At 39.0% G+C, this 20,101-nt stretch overlaps 1 protein-coding gene across 1 annotated transcript in view; it reads right to left on the bottom strand.

The window, feature by feature from the left end:
- Positions 1 to 20,101, bottom strand: part of LOC132816099 (pituitary tumor-transforming gene 1 protein-interacting protein-like) — a 66,362-nt gene that overhangs the window by 15,652 nt on the left and 30,609 nt on the right. The window contains exon 6 of the mRNA XM_060825540.1: positions 9,273 to 9,319. Within this exon, the coding sequence (XP_060681523.1) occupies positions 9,273 to 9,319 (47 nt within the window). The remainder of the gene's footprint in view (positions 1 to 9,272; positions 9,320 to 20,101) is intronic.

Here is a 20,101-nt window from a genome sequence, read left to right on the forward strand (position 1 = left end):
TAAGATAAAAGGTAGGGAGGAGGGACTTGGGGAATGAGATACGTGGAAGGAGGTTAAGGTGAGGGTGACAGGCCAGAGAGGGGGTGGAGGCGGAGAGGTCGGGAAGAAGATTGCAGGTCAAGAAGGCGGTGTTGAGTCCGAGGACTGGGACTGAGAAAAGGTGGGGGGGGGGCGGGGAAATGAGGAAGCTGGAGAAATCTGCATTCATCCCTTGTGGTTGGAGGGTTCCTAGGTGGAAGATGAGGTGCTCTTCCTCCAGGCGTCATGTTATCATAGTCTAGCGATGGAGGAGGCCAAGGACCTGCATGTCCTTGGCGGAGTGGGAGGGGGAGTTAAAGTGTTCAGCCACGGGGCGGTTGGGTTGGTTTCTATGATTTCTATGTTGCATATCAGTCCTTATTATGTCTGTATTGAGTAACATTTGATTGCAATACTGAACTATGATCAGCACAGAATAACAATGGAAAGATTAGAAATGTAACTGTCAAACTAAATCAACAAGACTGAATCCTCAATTTTTACGAAGCTATATTGGAATACTTGACAAACCATCAAAACTTCACGTCTTTCAAAAACCATATGTCATGTATAAAGATACACATTTATTTTCCAAGATTTATGGGATATATTTTTAAGTCAAAATTAATGTTTTGGTAGTCAAGTTGGAATAAATATGCAATTTTATTCCTCCTGCAGCAAAGTTGTGTTATAAGTGGATGGATCATCTAAACATCTACACAGTATCATGTAAGCCAATTTGAAGGAAATTCATCAACACTTCATTTTAGCAGAATTCTCCAAGCATTTTTTACTCAAATAGAATAATCATTTTAAATCAGATCCCCTTGGTTCTCAACCCTTTCATCAATGGGAATGATTTCTCTGCATCTGTTATGTCCAGAGCCCAAAATCCTGAATTCCTCTATCAAGAAACAAAAATAGGATAGAATGCAAGTTGGCCCACTGAGCTTAGTTAGTCTAAATGATCATGGCTGAAATCTATTTGAATATCATTCTCTCCTATTCTCACCCCATAGCCCTCAACAGTATTTGCCTCTATTTCTTTCTTAAATATGCTCAGTGAGTTGGCTTCCACAGCCTCCTATGTTACAGAATTCTACAGATTCACAACTGAATGAAGAAATTTCTCATCACCTCAGTCAGAAACTTCCTAATGCATATCCTGACATCATGACCCTTGTTATGGCACATCTGGTCAGGAGAAACATCATGTCTGCATCCAATATATTCAAGTCTATCAAAACTTTATATTTCACTGAAAAATCGTGTGCTTATAAGTTCCAGTGAATTCAGGCCCAATTTCTTCTTATACAACAAACCTGCCATCTCAGGAATCAGTCTGGTGAACATTTGTGTAGTTTTGGTCATCTTTGCTTGTCATACAGGGAAAGAAACAGAGTGCCCCAAGTGTGCTCTCACCATGGCCATATATAGATGAATTAAGACCTCTTTGCTACCATACTTGCTTTCAGTGACTAGAGCACAAGGATATCCAAATCTCTTTTAACTCAACATTTTAGGCAGTATCCAAGGAGCAGGAGAATCGACATTTCAGGCACGAGCCCATCTTCAGGACCCGAAATGTCGATTATCTTGGTCCTTGGATGCTGCCTGACCTGCTGCGCTTTTCCAGCAACACATTTTCAGCTCTAATCTCCAGCATCTGCAGTCCTCACTTTCTCCTCCTAACTCAACATTTTCCAAACTATAACTATTTAAATAATACTCTTCCATTCCAACTTTTCTACTAAAGCGCTCACTCACAAATTGTTGAAATCTACCTGAAACCTCAGTCATTCCTACTATTTCCTATCTGCTAATCGATTTTCAAATTATGTCAGCACATTACCACAATCCCACATGCTCTGATTTTTGCACAACTTCTATTAGGAGACTTTATCAAAAGCTTTCTGAAAATCCAAATACATCAGATTCACTCGTAATACTCCAGCAAGCTTGTTAATAATTACTTTCATTTCACAAATCCATGCTGGTTATGTAACCCAATTGACATTCACCATGTGTTCTGTTATCACATCCAAGCCATGGAGTCTATCAAAATAGATTCCAACATTATTGGGCACCTTTCAGTGCAGTAGTCATGTCTAAACCTCTAGCCCATGAGGCCTTGGTTCAAGTCTCACCTGTTCCACAGCTGTGTCATAACATGCCTGAACAGGCTGATTACCAGTATACAGACTTCAGCATTTACTTACCACTGATGTTAGGCTAACCAGACTGAAATTCCCAATTTTCTTCCTTCCCCCTTTCTTAAAAATAGTCAAGTTACATACATTTGCCTCCCAGAATTTCAGAAAACGGCAGCCAAATCACTTTTTCCATGGCATCTTCTTTCATACCTTGAGATATAAATATCAGGATCTGCGGACCAATCAGCTTTCAGGCCCATTGATTTTCAGCTTTTTTTTTAAGTAATACTAATATTCTTCAATACTTTGTTCCAAACAGAATCTTGCTTGCCTAGCATTTCTGAGAAACTATTTGCAACTTCTGTCAACACAGAATTAAACAACTGTTTAATTACTTTGCCATTTTCTTGGTCTCCATAGTCCATTCTCACATGGATTGAATACTATCATTAGATTTTTTTGTTAACTGAGTTAAGTTTTTGTGTTGGCTTCTTGTACCCCTAAAAACAAACAGTTGCAATGCACACATTTGATCTTAAATATTACCATTTCCGATCTACTGTCATGCCTTTTAGTGAAATTGTCCTTCTAAAATAGCCAATTTACATCTCATGTCTTTAATGTTTCATGTGCTGAGTGTTAGGATCAACTTTAAGACCATAAGACATAGGAGTGGAAGTAAGGCCATTCAGCCCATCGAGTCCACTCCGCCATTCAATCATGGCTGATGGGCATTTCAACTCCGCTTACCAGCATTCTCCCAGTAGCCCTTAATTCCTTGTGACATCGAAGAGCTCTATTATATTATGGTCACTTTTTCCTAATGGCCCTTTCTTAGTAAAGTTATTGATTAATCCCATCTCATCACATTAAACCAAAGCTAGGAAAGCACATTCCTTCATTGGTTCTTCAATGTACTAATTTTAAAAGAAACTTGGTGCACATTTCAGAAATGCATCCACCACAATATTATTGCTAATATGGAGTGTCCAATTTACAATTACTCAAGATTACTATAAAACCCTTGTCACATGCATCTCTAATTTCCTGATCACTGTCACTTCCTAACTTACCATTTGATTGGAAACAGACAACTCCTACTAATACTTCCCACTCCTTGTTGCTATTTTGCTCCACCCCCACATTAGATTTCCTACACCGATATTATTTCTCATGATTGCAATGACTTCATCTTTCACTATTAATGCTACCTCACCTCCTTTTTCTTTTTGCATGTCCTTCCTAAATCTCCTCATGTTCAGTTCCCAGCTTGGTTTGCTGCAGACATGCCCCCTTAATCACAGTCATATTGAGTACATTAGCACTGTTAGTTCATCAAATTTATTTCGAATGATCCATGTGTTTGGACATAGTATCTTCAGACTTGTGTTATTTCTCTTTTTCCAGTTTTGTTGTACAACAGTCCCATTTGTTCGTTTCCTCAACTCTGGTTTATACTTTTGCTTTCTACTTTCCAATATTCATTTTTATTTCCCCTCACGCTCACCTTGCTACTTCAATTCTTTTCCTCTGGCCATTGCAGTTTAAAGCCACTTCTCAGTAACAAATACCCCTGCAAGGACATTGGTACTGCTGGCTTGCAACTCATACTACTTGTACAGATCCCACCTTCCTCAGACTGAAATCTTTTCTCAAGCTTCCCTTCTCCAAGGAAAACATCCCCAGATTATGCAATCTATCGAAACAACTGAATTTGCTTATTCCTGGAACTATTCTTATAAGCTTTTGCTGCATCACCATTAATACCCTCACAGTGAATCTGGCATCCATGACTGGATGTAATACCACAGGTGAGACAGAAGCAGTTTTTTTTAAATGATAGATCACTATAACTTCCTTGATTTTATCCTCCACAGTTGTATTTATAAAGTCCAAAATCCAACATGTCTAATTAATTATTTATCAACTTGTCCTGCACCTTCAAGCATATCTACATCTCTGTACGCTTGAGCCTCCCCTTTATATAGTGTCCACTTTTGTTTTATTAGTTCTCCTTTTCCTTCCAAACAAATCATCACTTCTCTATATTAAATTCCAACTGCTGCAGTTCTCAGTACTTTCAAATTTTGAAACTCGATCCCAAACAGACAAGTCTATGCTGTTAAATATACGTCAAGAAAAGTTGTATCGATAGGACCAACCACTCTATGTACATTCCTCTAACATGAAAGAACCTTAGTTTTATATCATACAGCCAGATTCATTTTCATGATGTCTCTGCTCTCTTGTTCTATGTGAATGTTGCTAATTAGCCTGTTACGTGGCATTTGCTCTAATGCCTTTGAATGTCCATGTATACTACATCAATTACCCTCATTCGTCTTTTACCTTATCAAACCTCAATGAATTGCGGTCAACACAGTTGCCTTGAACAAATCTGTGCTAGTTTTTCTTTATTAATCCACATTCATCAATGTGACTTAACTTTTTCCTGATTATCATTTCTAAAGGTTTCTGTTCACACAGGTTAGATTGATTGAGGTGCATTTACAGGGTTTATTGCTACATAATGTTTGGAACAAGGATGCAACATCTGCATTTTTCTGATCCTTTGACACAGCCTCTGCATCTAAGGGGGAGCATCAAAGTGGTGATAGTCAATGCAGTTATAGTTCACACAGAAAGACACATCTGATCCAGTCCAGGTGAATAATCAATTTTAACTACAATCAGCTTCCTCAAATCTCCTCTATTTTTACTCCTTCAAGTATAACAACCACCTTTCCTTTCACTACCCCTTTGGCAGCATTTTCTTACCTCGTAAAAACAGTTGAAAAATAGGATCAAAGGCCCTCAGCAATGCCCTTGTCTATAAGCCTGGCAAAACATCACACCTGGTGGTGCAGTATACAATTTTGGTCCCCTTACCAAGGATATACTTGCTTCACAGAGAATACAATCAAACATCATTGCACTCATTCCTGGATAGAGGATTGTCTTGTGAGGACAAGGATAAGGCCAATATTTCTTCTTGTTCAAAAGAATATAACGTAATCCTGTTGAAACATTTAAAATTCCGAGTAGCAAGGCAGGACAAATACTGAGAGGCAATTTCCCTGAATCAGGAATCAATAACTAAGGGTTAATGTCTCAGAATAAAGAGTTGGTCATTTAGTACTGGGTGTGAACTTTGCAATTCAAGAAAGATCCATAGATTGTTGTGGAATTCAATAAGGGAATTCAGAGATTTGAAAACATTAGGGGATGGTCCCGCTGAGCTAGATCAGCCACAATGTTGAATGACAGTGCAGGATATTGAGGCTAAATGACCCTTTATTTCTCAAGCTCTTAACTGAGCAAAGGGAAAGGTATTTCAAATGAATAAACTGTTAAAGGTTCAAAAATGTGAAATTGTACTAATGAAAATCTGGAATTTTCAACAACACTACAGAATGACTATATGGAAGTAGTGTATTTCTGCTGGAAAGGGTTTGCAAATTACAGGAAACAAGTCAGATAACACATTAGAGTTAGTGCTATTAGAGTTTAAGCTTATTCTTTTAAACAATTTATCTTTATGGTAAACCACATCCTACTACTTAGAATATTAATGCACCATATTGCTATGTTGTCAGATTTTCTAAAGGTTGCATGATGCAAAGATATACTTTCTGAATGGCTGATCTGCAGTTTCTGCATATCATTTTAAACTTGTTTCATGAAGTCTAATTTAAAGAAAACCTTAATCAACTGAGCTGAGAAGTACATTTATGCTAGATTACTGTGAAGATGCATTAAGTATCGACTGATTATTCACTATGTTAAGGATATAGTAGAAATATTGAACATTTGACAGACAACAATAGGCTGAAGAAATGGAGAAGCAGCACCTAAACAAGCCCGACTTATGAACAAGCTTTGCACACATCAGTTTATTCTAAATTATTATGCAATCGAAGTAAAATAGAAATAAACGATAAAGAAAAAAAATTAAAATATTTGAATATTCTGAGAGGAAGTATTACTTTGATAAAATAAAGAGAAATATTTTACCTAATTAAAGAGAAATGTTTTTAAGTATTTAATCTTGCATTCAACAAGACAGATGCAGGAATGCCAAATTTCAAAAGGGAGCAACAATTTATACAAAAAGTGCTGATTGGTTTGCAAGTTGATTCTGATTGGTCAAGGTGCTGTTGTGAAAAGTTCTCCAGTGAACTTTTGTTCTTGGTACTTCTATTTAATTTAAAAGAGGTACAATAACTCGACTTGTTATTTTACCCTGCTCAGGATGGCTCCATGCATATGAAAAACAAAGCTTCCAGTAAGCATACGTGAGATACATCATAAGCACAAATGAGAAATGTGTTAATTCTAAATTTGCATAGCTGCTATATATACAGTTAATCTTTTCACAGGATGCATTTAGAAGCTAGGAAATTGTTTAAAAGAAACATATGAAGATTATCTCATCTTTGAAGTGACAAATTAGCACCATAATTATCTATCCACCTACTGCCAGGTGACCGCAAACACTACCACCTTTCCACTCTCATAGATCCATGTACACCAAAGCCACAATGCAGTCTTTATTCTTTAAAATATTTCATCATATGGCCAGGGAATTTAGTGCATCTAATTTCAGTTCTCTTCCCAACATAATGAATAAAATTTAATTTACTCTGGGTTTGATTAGTTTATTCAGTATATTCCTTTTTTTGTTTTAAATGAACCCCCCTCATTCACTATCATATCTACTTGTTAGATCTCTCTGGTGGAAATCGAAACAAAATAGTTTTTTTTTAAACATTTCTGCCACCTATTGTCAGTTTGATATTATCCTGTCTGTCCCATAATCATCCTGTTATTATTTTTGTCGATGTGCTTATGAAATGTTTCACTATTTGTTTTATGTTCCATGAAAATCTAATTTCCTCTTGGCAGTGAGCTTTTTTGACTTACCTCCTAACTTCTTAGTATTCTCTGTTTATGTACTCTCCTGATGTCTACATAATGGAGGTCTGCCCCTTGTCCTAATTCACAATTGCTCCCCACGTCATTGTAATAAAATATTACTGGTCTATTTAGTCTATTCATTCTTATGGCAAAACACATTTTCCTGCATTCTTTTGAAAACTGTTTTAAATGTTTGTTATTATTCAAGATCAATGATTATCCATGCAGTTACCCATTCATTGTCCCAAATTCTATTCTCAGCTCCCCAAAAATCTCTTTATCTCCAATCTTTAATCTGGTTTACTTTTTATTTATGGGAGAAAGTGAGGACTGCAGATGCTGGAGATCAGAGCTGAAAATGTGTTGCTGGAAAAGCGCAGCAGGTCAGGCACCATTCTTCAGGAATCATGCCCGAAACGTCAATTCTCCTGCTCCTTGGATGCTGCCTGACCTGCTGCGCTTTTCCAGCAACACATTTTCAGCTGCTTTTTTATTTATGTCCTTCTCAATTATCATCTTTAGGCACATTAAATTATGCTCATTATTGCCTTCTTGTTCCCCACATGTCTTACTTGCTCTGGTTCATTCCCTGTTACAAAATACAATTCTGACTCTCCCCTTTTTGTCTATATACTGGATTAGAAAGGAATTATATGCACACTGAAGCTACTCCATACTCCCTTTACCTAACATTTCTGTTCAGCGAATACCAGCTGGCTTAATAGTACCCTCAAACTGATTACAGCAGGCTATGATACAGGGGATGATTTGAAGGCGGGGTGTTGGACTGGAGTGTACAAAGTTAAGAATCACACAAAACCAAGTTATAGTCCAACAGGTTTATTTGGAAGCACTAGCTTTCGGAGCACTGCTCCTTCAGCAGGTCGTTGTGGGGTATAAGATCATAAGATACAGAATTTATAGCAAAAGTTTAAAGTGTGATGCAACAGAAATGTTATATTGAGAAAAGACCTGGATTCAGTTGCATCACACTGTAAAGTTTTGCTATAAATTCTGTGTCTTACGAACTTACACTCAACAACTACCTGATGAAGGAGCAGCGCTTCGAAAGCTAGTGATTCCAAATAAACGTGTTGGACTATAACCTGGTGTTATGTGATTTTTAACATTATACAAGATACTCTTCAATTTGGGACTATAAGGAGGAATGTAGTAATTAAAAGCAGTAGTAAAGTTATGGGGATAGATGGTATGATTTTCTGTTAAAATCATTTGCTTTTATACTTGTTCATAGGACGTAGACATTGCTCAAACCTAATTAAGCTCAGGAAGGTTTTGGTAAGCTGCCTTCTTGAAACACTGAAGTCAATGTGGTGTGGACACACAGTGTGATTGGCGCCTGGAGCCTGGTTTGGGAGAAATGGATTTCAATTCAAGGGGGATAGGATATGTATGGATGTGCATATGATTATTATTGGTGAATTCACCTACTCTTGGAAGCAAGAACCAATTGAATGTGGTACCACTTCAGGCATTATTTCTAACCATCTCCAACAACCGGCTTTAATGTGCAATCTTATAAAATCATAGAATCCCTCCAGTCTGCACTGACCCTCCAAGGGCAACCCACTCAGACCCTCCCACCACCTTATCCCGGTGAACCCCACATGGGGTTTTTTTTTAAACCAAGGTTAAGCCATCAGTCTTGTACATCTCTGGACAGTATGAGGCAATTTAGCAATGCCCATCCACCTAACCTGCACATCACCGGACTGTGGGAGAAAACTCATGCGGACAAGGAGGGATCGTGCAAACTCCACATAGTCACTCAAAGCTGGAATAAAACTTAGGTCCCTAGCGCTGTGAGGCAGCAGTGTTAACCACTGTGCCACCATTTTGTCCCTATCCTAATTAAATTTGTCTGAGATAATGAAATTTGTTAAACAACTCTGAATTAACTGACAATTATAATACTTAATGCATTAGATTCAAAACCCAAATGTATAGTGGATGCAGAGTCAATTATCACTTTCAAGAATGATCTGGATCACTATTTAAAAGGAAACATTTGCAGGACTTTACGTAAAATGTCAGGGCAACAATACAATATAAATTGAATGGCCTCCTTTTCTGCTGCATCTATGCTACGATTCAGTACAACAGATTTTACCTAATATATTAAACATCACTAAGTGATAAATGTAACTTGATATGTTGACATACCATATTTCTTGCAAATTTCATCATAGCGTGCTTTTTTATCTGCATCCCTGAGAAATAAAAATAAGAGAAATTAGATTTTCAAACCAGTAAGTTAAAGCCTCAATGAAAGTAAAATTAAACCACAGGAAAAAGGTACAGGAGTAGGCTGTATGGTCCCTTGAGCCTGCTCTGCCATTCAATAGGATGAAGACTGATATGACGCACCTCACATCCACTTCCCTGCCCTTTCCTCATAACCTTTGATCCCCTGACTTATCAAAAATCTATCTATTGCATTAAATACACAGAAAGATTCTGCACACAGTTCTCTGCTGCAAGGAGTTCCAAAGACACTCAACCTCAAAAGTAATTCCTCTTCATTTCAGACTTTAATTGGCCCCTCTTCATTCTGAGACTATACATTCTGGTCATAGACTCTGCCACAAGGGGAAACATTCTCTCAGTATTAACCCTGTCAAGACTCTTAAGAATCCAAAATGTTTCAATTAGATCACTGCTGATTCTTCTAAATTTCAATAAGTAGAGTCCCAACCTGTTAAACCTTTGCTCTTAAGACAATCTCTCCACCTTGGGGATCATCCGAATGAACTTTTTCTAAACTGCTTCCAATGAAATGATTATTTCCTAAAATAAGGGAATCAAAACTGCTTACAGTACTCCAGAAGTCATCTCACCAGTGTCTTTTACAGTTGCAGCAAAACTTCCTTACTCTTACACTCCAACTCTTGAAATAAGGACTAACACTACATTAGCCTTCCTGATTACCTGTTGCACCTGTGTGCTAACTTTGTGCTTCTTGCACAGTATCAAGTTCCTTTGTATTGTAGTTTTCTGCAGTTTTCTTTATTAAATAATACTGCTTTTTTTTTCTCTTCTAAAATGAACAATTTCACATGTTCCCACATCATACTCCATTTGCTAATGTTTTGCCCACTTAACCCATCAATTTCTCTCTGTAAATCTTTTATTCTAGTTAGTTTTGTGTCACCATAGTCTTGCCACACCACAGGGACTACTCTCTCATTAGAGTGAAGCTACTGGTGGTGATTTAACCTGAGGGCCACCAGATCTCAAGCGAGGAAAGAGGTTGAGAAGGAGAGTCCTTCATGGAAACCTCAAACCAGTGATGGGAACTGAACTCACGCTGTTGGTATCACGCTGCTCTGCAAACCAACAATCCAGTCAACTGAGCTAAACCAATTCCTATTTTAGCTAATAGCTGGCAATCATCTACAAATTGGAACAAAACCTTGTGAATGAATCTGCTTTCTTTTTGGAGATAGAATATCTTTACAACTTTTCTAAGTACAATTTCAAATTTAACAAAATGGAGTATCCTAATTAAGCTCCGAAAAAAGCATGAATAGCATTATTTCAGCTCTCTTTTTCTCATCATTTATTCAGATGATGCAGCTTTTAAAATAGAGGGATGAACAAATATATGGGATAATATAATTAGATATGCATTATATCTAATGACACGGTATATAAGTAGATTAGATTAGATTACTTACAGTGTGGAAACAGGCCCTTCGGCCCAACAAGTCTACACCGACCCGCCGAAGCACAACCCACCCATACCCCGACATTTACTCCTTACCTAACACTACGGGCAATTTAGCATGGCCAATTCACCTGACCTACACATCTTTGGACTGTGGGAGGAAACCGGAGCACCCGGAGGAAACCCACGCAGACATGGGGAGAATGTGCAAACTCCACACAGTCAGTCACCTGAGGCGAGAATTGAACCCGGGTCTTTGGCGCTGTGAGGCAGCAGTGCGAACCACTGTGCCACCGTGCCACCCACTAAGTGAATGGTAGGAACTAATCAGAAGTTTAAATAAAAGACAATGGTCCTGATTATGACCTGAGCAGCAAAGAAATGTCTTGTAATTCAACATGTATGACTTTGTGTACACCATTTACTACTTGGCAGTAATGAGATGACCAGGAGCAGTTCTAACAGCAGAAAGCTCCTCAACCAAACAGACAGAAAAATTCTCTGGATGGAAAGCAGGGCAAACCGGAAAGATAAATGGCACTCAGATAATTAGAAAAGGAAAAAGCAAACATTGAGCAACATACATATGATAAAAGGGAAGGTAAAAACAAAAACATAATCATTACAAAGAGGAGCAAATTGCTACAGAAGCTGGAATCCCGACATTTTTTGTTATCATTACAAAGAGTTAACCTTTTAAATATCTGCATCACAATGGCAAATGGAACATAAGACAGACAGAGGTATAAAGTAACAACAATAAAAAAAAGCAGAAATTTCATTTAAGACTTTAAATTTCAATTATGTCCGGAACAATTTGGAATGCTTGTACAAGGAATACAAAATTAGCTTGGAGTTACAGTGAACAAGCTCATGCTGATCTTTTGGAGAATAATGTAACTTCACATGGTTGCAGAGATTATACCTGGAGTACTGTGTGTAGTTTTGGTCTCTACATTCTTGCATTGGAGAGAAGTATATTAAAGTATATTGTGGACAAACACATCGACCTGGACCCAATATACCGGCCACTGCAGTGGAGAGCTGGAACTGACAACCGGAAGCGGCAGAGACAAACCACTATAAATGCCTGAGGAAACATCACAGAAGTGCTTCACAGGAGGCTCCCAAGCGCTGAGGATGTCACCTAGACAGGGGACGAAACGTTTGCAACACAAATTCCCAGCTCGGTGAACAGAACCACAACAACATTTTACGATCCCAGCTGTTAGCAATTCTGGACAAGTCAGATGCTAAAGTGAAACCTGGCTTAATAGACCACAAGTTTTATTTCCAATATTTGTTCACTGTGGTCAATCACTGAATATATTCACAAGATGCTGCCAACATAAAAGAACTAAGGTTATGACACAAGAAGAAACACCATTTTACGCTATATAACAACTATGCAAAACGGTCTTATTGCATCTTCAAAAACAGATAACCCTTTACCCCTCAACAATAATGTTTCAGATACTTGAACCTGAATGAAAGGTCATCATGTTCCCACTTTCAACTTCCTGGTTCAGTTGGCTTTGGCTGTAATTGGTTTCTGGAGGTTTCTTCTTGTTGACTTTTAAATCCTTTTACAGCAAAGGCATGTTTTTTCCATTCTATTAGCTTCCATCAGTTTTGTGTTTCCAGACTATTCCTCTAATGTACTCAGGATTATTTCTCCAGCCCTGACATTCTGGATTATTTAAAAGCACCTGTTTGGTCTGACTGAACTTGTACACACTGCCTGACATTCTGGATAGCTGTCTTTCTGTGATATTGACTCCTGTCACGATGCAAGAGCAATTTCTTTCTATTTGACCCTTGTTTCAAATATACTAAAGTCTTCACCTCAAGCTTTACTCCAAGGACGAAATCCTCATTCGGAATATATGCACTAAATATAGGCAACAAGTCAGGAGTGTGATGGAGTGCTCTCCACTGCATGGATGAATGCAACACTCAAGAAGCTTAACACCATCCAGGAAAAGGAGGTAGTGAGGACTGCAGATGTTGGACAGTCAGTTTTGATAAATTATGGTGCTGGAAAAAGCACAGCAGGTCAGGCAACATCTGAGGAGCAATAAAGTTGATGTTTCGGACATAACCCTTCATCAGGGCTAGGGAGGGGCAAGGCGGCTGAGATGAAGGTTGGGGGGGGACGGTTGGAGTCAGGCTAGGGGAAACCAATTGTGGAATGGTGATAGGTAGACAAAAATAGGAGGTGATTGTGACAGGTTGGTGGGAAGTGTGGAGCAGAAAGATGGCTAGGTAGGTCAATTCAAGAGGGCAGTGCCGAGTTGGAGGGTTGGATCTGGTAGGGGATGGAGAGAGGGGAGATTTGGAAACTGGTGAATTCAATGTTGAGACTTTGTCGTTGTAGATTTCCAAGGTGGAAGATGAGGTATTCTTCCTCCAGTTTGCAGGTGGTCTTGTTTAGGTAGTTGAGAAGGTCTTATTCTTTCTTAAATGTGGGGATCAAAATGTAGTTATTCTCTTCTGATTAACAATTTTATTGTTAGAATGTCAACTTCGAGGAACACAAGAAAATTTTACAAATATATGTTACCAATGGCAAGTCCCCCAGCTGCCTAATTGTGTTCTTCAGAAAAAGATGCTCCTCTCAAATTTTCTTCATTAATCATAAGACTCCAAATTTTGGGCACATTGTCAGCTTCTTCCTGAAAAGCAGCTGCAATAATAGAATCAGAGACAGAGAAGCAATTATTGTCAGAAAGGTCAGCATGATGGACAGATTGGAGTTAGCAACTGGACATTTCCTCCGGGTGCTCCAGTTTCCTCCCACAGTCCAAAGATGCGTGGGTCAGGTGAATTGGCCATGCTAAATTGCCCGTAGTGTTAGGTAAGGGGTAAAATGTAAGGGTATGGGTGGGTTGCGCTTCGGCGGGTCGGTGTGGACTTGTTGGGCCGAAGGGCCTGTTTCCACACTGTAAGTAATCTAATCTAATCTAAACTTCAGAAGAGGTTGGGTGAAATTGGAAAGACCAGGTGTGGAGGCAATGGAAGAGGTGAGGTTTGAGAGAGATTGTGGCTGAAAGGATGAAACATCCATTGGTATCGGAAACGGTGGATTTAAAATTTGATATTATAACATCCCTTGAGGTTTGAAGCACCAATCTTGGTGAAAACTTTCACCTAACCAATACAGGTGAGCATTCTTCATTCCGATCAGTTAGAGAGACATACTCTTGCTTGTCTTACTCACACTGCAAATCCCTGAACAAGGATTGATAGGAAGTTCTACAAATTCTAAGTTGCTTTGCAAAAGACTACAAAACACCTGTGGGTAATTGTAAACATGGTTTCCAGCGAGGAGCTTTCTTATGCCGTTTAAGTATAATTTAAAAATTATGCTTCTGTTCAAATGGCCTGAATCTTACAACAGTCAAACCAAATAGCCACAAATTTAATGGAAAGAAATGCTTCCAGCAAACATGTCTTCGTCAATTTAGCCTCAGCTAGTCTGAAAATATTGTATGCAGCTAATGAAAGGCTACTTTCAAAAGAACGTGTGATGGTTGAAATTTAAAATGACCTGATTCTTTGAGAAGCAACAAATAAGTTTCTAACAGAAAAAAAACAGAAGTAAAAAGTCTTTAGAAATAATTAAGATGTCTCTTTTTTTTAAATAGTTATTTTTATTGGAAATTTAACATTTTTACAAGTTTACAAAAATAAAACAAACTCTCAAGTACAAACATTGATAAAAAATTAAATCTTAAATTAATAATAACCAAAATTTAACAAAAGAAAAATACCGAGGAGAAAACCAAAACTCAACTACTAATCTAACCTACAACTAACCAGAGTGTATAATGAAGTCTCTTACATTATTCAAATAAGAGAAAGAAAAAAAAACAACGGATAACACAGAACTTGGATAGTGAGATACATGCTCAGAATGTGTTAACATCAAATGTAACAAAACCCGTATTCATGCGGGATTCCTCTCCCAAGGGGCCCTGGACCAGCGAGGTTCGCAATCTCAATTAAATAAAAGCCCTTGTTAGGATAGCCGAAATATCTGTATATTTATATAATTAAAAAAGGGCTGCCATATTTTATGAAATAATTCGGTCTTTCGGTGCACCATATTTGTAAGGAAGTCAAGGGGAATACATTCCATAATTAATCTGTACCAATTTGAAAGTCCGGGGGTGGGGGGGGGGGGGGGGGGGCCCTCAGCCACCCAGTTTACCAAGATATTTTTCCTTGCACAGAAAGAGAGAATAGAAAATAATCTCTCCCCGTGCATATCCAGGAAGGGTAAGTTCGAAAAGCCCAAAAGGAGAGATACAGGGTCCACTTTAATTTCCGTTCCTAAAATTTCTGTCAGGGTACTTGCTACTTTAGTCCAGTATCTATGGATCTTATGACAGGTCCATAGGCAATGTACAAGAGTGCCCACCTCTATTTTACATTTGGGACACATTGGAGATGCGCCTGCCTTAAATTTTGCCAATCAATCCGGTGCTATATGGACCCTATGAAGTATCTTCAGCTGGATGGCCTGAGTTCTGTTGCAGATGGTGATTCTTCTGGCGTTTTCCCAAATGTCATTCCACGTTTCTATTGAGATTTCTAGTCCCAAATCCTGATCCCATGTTTTAAGCAGATTGTCCATATCTCCCGATACTTCATCATGTCGTAAATGATGACTAGTACTGACGGAGGATACCCCCACTGGCCGTAGCACTCTACATTCTCTATCTGATTTATGATTAATATCTAATAACGTAGTCTTCTTCTGTATATAATCTCGAATTTGGAAGTATTGAAAGAGGTCTCCATTAGGTAATCCGAATTTCTGACGCAGCTGTTCAAAAGACATCAGGACCCCTTCTTTAAATAGGTCTCCTAAACATGAGATACCCCTGGATCTCCAAGTTTAAAAGTGGCATCTGTAAACCCCGGTTGAAATCCCCATGCTCCCACTATCGGAGCATAGGGGGATATTTTATGTGAGTTGCCCTCATTTTGCCGCATTATATTCCAATCTTTAATTGTGTTTAGTATTATAGGGTTTTTACAGTGATCCGTAATGATTTTCCTCTTGTCTAAAAATAAAAGGTTAATAAGTAGGCATTTTACTTGAGAAGCCTCGATGTCCAGCCAGATTGATTGCGGGTCAGACAAGGCCCAAACAGCTATGTAACTTAATAGGGAACTTAACTGATATTTCCTAAAATCTGGGAAGTCCAATCCTCCTCTTGCCTGTGGAAGCTGTAGCTTCTTCAGCTTAATGCGGGGCCATCTATGATTCCAGATAAAGGAACCCAACCAGCCATATAATTTACGTAGTGCCAGCCTTGGCAGCATCACCGGAAGCATTCTCATAGGGTATAGGAGATGGGGCAGGACATTCACTTTAATTAATGCTATTCTACCCAGCCCAGGAAATTGGAACGTCTCCCCATCACTGGAGGTCCTGCCTTATCCTTTCCAGTAAATGCACAAAGTTAGCCTTGTATAATACTGGGTTAATAAAAATACCTAAATATAAGAAACCCTCCAGGGACCTCCGAAAGGGAAAGTGGGATCCGTCCACTAAGTGGGATATCATAGCAAGGCCACCTACTGGCATAGCCTCCGATTTTGAGAAATTAATTTTATAGCCTGAGAATGCACTAAATGTATTAATAACTTGGATTAATTGAGGCACGGACATCAGAGGATTACTGAGGAATAGAAGAACATCATCTGCATAAAGGGTAAATTTATGTTTACCTGTACCAATCCTCGAGGCCGTTATATTAGGATCAGCCCTTATAGCTTCTGCTAGTGATTCAATTATTAGCGTAAATAACAATGGTGAGAGAGGACATCCCTGACGGCAGCCCCTATCCACACTGAAGCTATCTGAGCCTAATCCATTGGCAACTACAACTGCTTTGGGATCACTATACAATGTTGAGATCCATTTGGTAAACACCTTTCCAACGCCAAACCTTTCCAATGTGTAAAACAAATATGACCATTCAACCCTATCGAATGCTTTTTCCGCGTCTAATGAGACTACTACTCCTGGTATCTTTCCCTGATGGCAGGCTTGAATCATATTCAAAACCCTTCTAATATTACTGGATGATCTACGGCCCTTAATAAACCCCATCTGATCCTCCTTTATGATATGTGGCAATACCCTTTCTAATCTCAATGCTAACGTTTTAGAAAGGATTTTAAAATCTACATTTAGCAAGGATATTGGTCTGTATGACGTGCAATCTTCTGGGTCCTTTACTTTTTTAAGGATAAGAGAGATATTTGCCTCTTTCAACGAAGGAGGGAGACAGCCCTACATGTATGCGTAGTTATACATGTCCATAAGTGGACCAGCCAATATTCCTATAAATTCTTTATAGAATTCAGTTTGAAAGCCATCTGGGCCAGGTGCCTTACCGCTCTGAAGTTGTCTGATTGCGATAAGTATTTCTTGGCCTGTTAGGGGAGCATTTAAGACCGATACCTGTTCCGGAGTTAGGTCCGGAAAGGTCAAATTTTTTAAAAAATGATTGCATCCTCCTAGTCCTGTCTTCACAATCCTGCGATTTATATAAATGAGAATAAAATTTTCTAAAGATTGCATTAATCCTTTTATGATCATGAGTCAAAATACCCGTACTTTCCTTGATAGATGTGATAGTTTGAGGGGCCTTTTTTTTTCTTAGCATTTCTTGCAAAGTATCTACCCGGTTTGTTGCCAAATTCATATAACCTTTGTTTTGCAATTAATATTTCCCTCTTAGCCATTTGGGTAAGCGTGGTGTTTAGAGCTGTCCTAAGGGCTGTAATTCTTAGCAATTTGATAATAGAAGGTCTGTCAGCATATGCTGTTTCAGCTGCTTTTAAGCGAGCTTCGAGCAGACGCTGTTGTTCTCCCTTTAATTTTTTTCTGGGTCGCTGAGTAGGAGATGATCAAACCTCGCACGTAAGCTTTGATGGTCTCCCACATCATTTATGGGTTGCTAGCCATACCTAAATCAATTTCTAAAAAAGTTTCAAAGTTCTTGAGAGAAGTACTTTACAAATTTACTATCTTTCATCAGGAAGGGGTCCATACGCCAATGCCAATGGGATGTCCCATTGTTCCTCGCCTTGATTTCCATATATACAGCAGCGTGATCAGAAACTGCTATACTATCTATTTTACAGGATGATATGGAATTTTAAAAAATCAAGGGGGCAAAAACATATCAATTCTGGTATGACATTTATGTGGATTGGAGTAAAAAGAAAAATCTCTGCCCTGTGGATGAAGACATCCCCATACATCTACTAATCCTAATTCTTTATTCAAATCCACCAATTGTCTAGATCTGGGAGATACTCCTGCAGTACTCTTGGGAATCCTATCTATTTCTGGATCCATAATACAATTAAAGTCTCCCCCTATAATTGTATGACGGGCACCGAGAGCCATCAATTTTGAGAAGGCTTCCGTTATAAATTTAAAAGGATGTGCTGGGGGACAATACAAATTGAAAACCCCATATTCCTCTCCATTTATAAGGGCTTTAATCAGAATATATCGTCCAGATTCGTCTTTTATCTGATTTTGGATTTTGAAAGCGAAATTCTTCTGAATAAGAATAACAACTCCCCTGCTTTTTGATCTAAAAGAAGAAAAAAAGGCCTGATCAAATCCATCCTGTCGTAATTTCAAGTGTTCTTTATCCAACATGTGTGTCTCCTGTAGGAGAGCTATATCAACCCATTCTTTCTTGAGATTTGATAATATTTTCTTCCTTTTGACTGGCGAATTACTCCCCTTGACATTCCAGGTGCACCACTTAACCGACTGATCAACCATAATCGGCCGGGCAAATCAGAGACCCCTCGGGAGGGGAAACCCTATCCAGAACATCCCAAGCATAGAGCATATAAAATTCACAAAAATAAAGGCTCTCTAATACACTCACAACAGTTTTTTATTACACTATTTCTAAATAAAAAGAATATAAAACGTATTTAAATGGAGATTTTCTCCCTTGTGTCCGGGGGTATCACTTCTTTTCCAAAGGTCCATCGTATCCTCTCCCAACCAGTGCCACACCCTTGACCCAGGCGCTCCTCAATAGGATGATGAAAATTCAAATATACTGCAGAGCTAGAGTTAACAGTGAGCACCCTACCCCACCCCCTCACCCAAACCAACACCTGGATATATTTGGTAATGTTAATACCATATATAAACATATATAGCTATAAAATTACAACCTCAACAAGTAATAATTAAATATAATACAAAATAACAAGGGAAAACAACCCCGCTCCTAGAGACAGAGGTAAAATAGAATAAGGTAACTACCTCCCCCCACCAACATTAATTAGAGCCCCTGGCCCATATATATATATATATAATTATATATATAGAATAATAAAAGCAAACCAACGGGGGGGGGGAAGAAAATCATTAAGTAGAGAACAAATAAATAAATCCCTCTCCCCAACCCCAAGATAGTATTAAACAGTAAGGTAAAAAAAAAGGGGATATAAACCAGAGTGGGGGGAAGGCAAACCAACATCAATTATCTCTTACAATTTATCTAAGAGACTCCAAAAATTCCTTGGCCTTTTCCGGCGATCCAAAGTTATACACAGATCCTTCATGGTTAAAGCGTAGTGTCGCTGGGTAGCGTAGGGAGTACTGAATATTTAAGTCCCTTAAACACTTCTTCGCCTCATCAAATGCCTTCCTCTTTTGGACCAGAGCTGGGGAAAAGTCCTGGAATAACATGGTCTTGGATCCTTTATAGATCATGGCTTGGGGATCTTTTCCAAGATTTCTAGCGGCTTCTAGGAGTATCTGCCTCTCCTTATAGCTCTGCAGCCGGAACAGGACCGGGCGGGGGCACTGGTTCGAGCTGGGCCCACGTATTGCAACCTGGTAGGCCCATTCTATCCTTACCTGGCCTGATCCGGCCTCCAGATTTAACAGCTGTGGAAGCCATTGTTCAAGGAACCTTGTAAGCTTTCCTCTTCGTGTTCAGGAAGGCCCTGCAAACGAATATTTTTTCGATGACCTTGATTCTCGAGGTCATCAATGTGGTTCTCTAAGGTCCGGACTCGCTGTTCGAGATTCCGAACCTGATCCACGGCCGATTGTGCTGTAGTTTCAGAGGTTGCGGCCTTTAGCTCCGCCCTCCGATTCGGCGCTCAATTTCCTTAATGTCTTGGTCGTGCTTTTGCAGCACGGCTGAGGGTGAGCCCATCGACTTCGGGATTCTTCAATAAAAGTGTCGATCTTCGCATCCAGTTTGGACATGATTTCCACAAGACTCGCCACCGTAGGTAAGTCCCCCGGGGCGGC

Source organism: Hemiscyllium ocellatum, chromosome 5 (assembly GCF_020745735.1).
Source record: "Hemiscyllium ocellatum isolate sHemOce1 chromosome 5, sHemOce1.pat.X.cur, whole genome shotgun sequence".
Taxonomy (NCBI): domain Eukaryota; kingdom Metazoa; phylum Chordata; class Chondrichthyes; order Orectolobiformes; family Hemiscylliidae; genus Hemiscyllium; species Hemiscyllium ocellatum.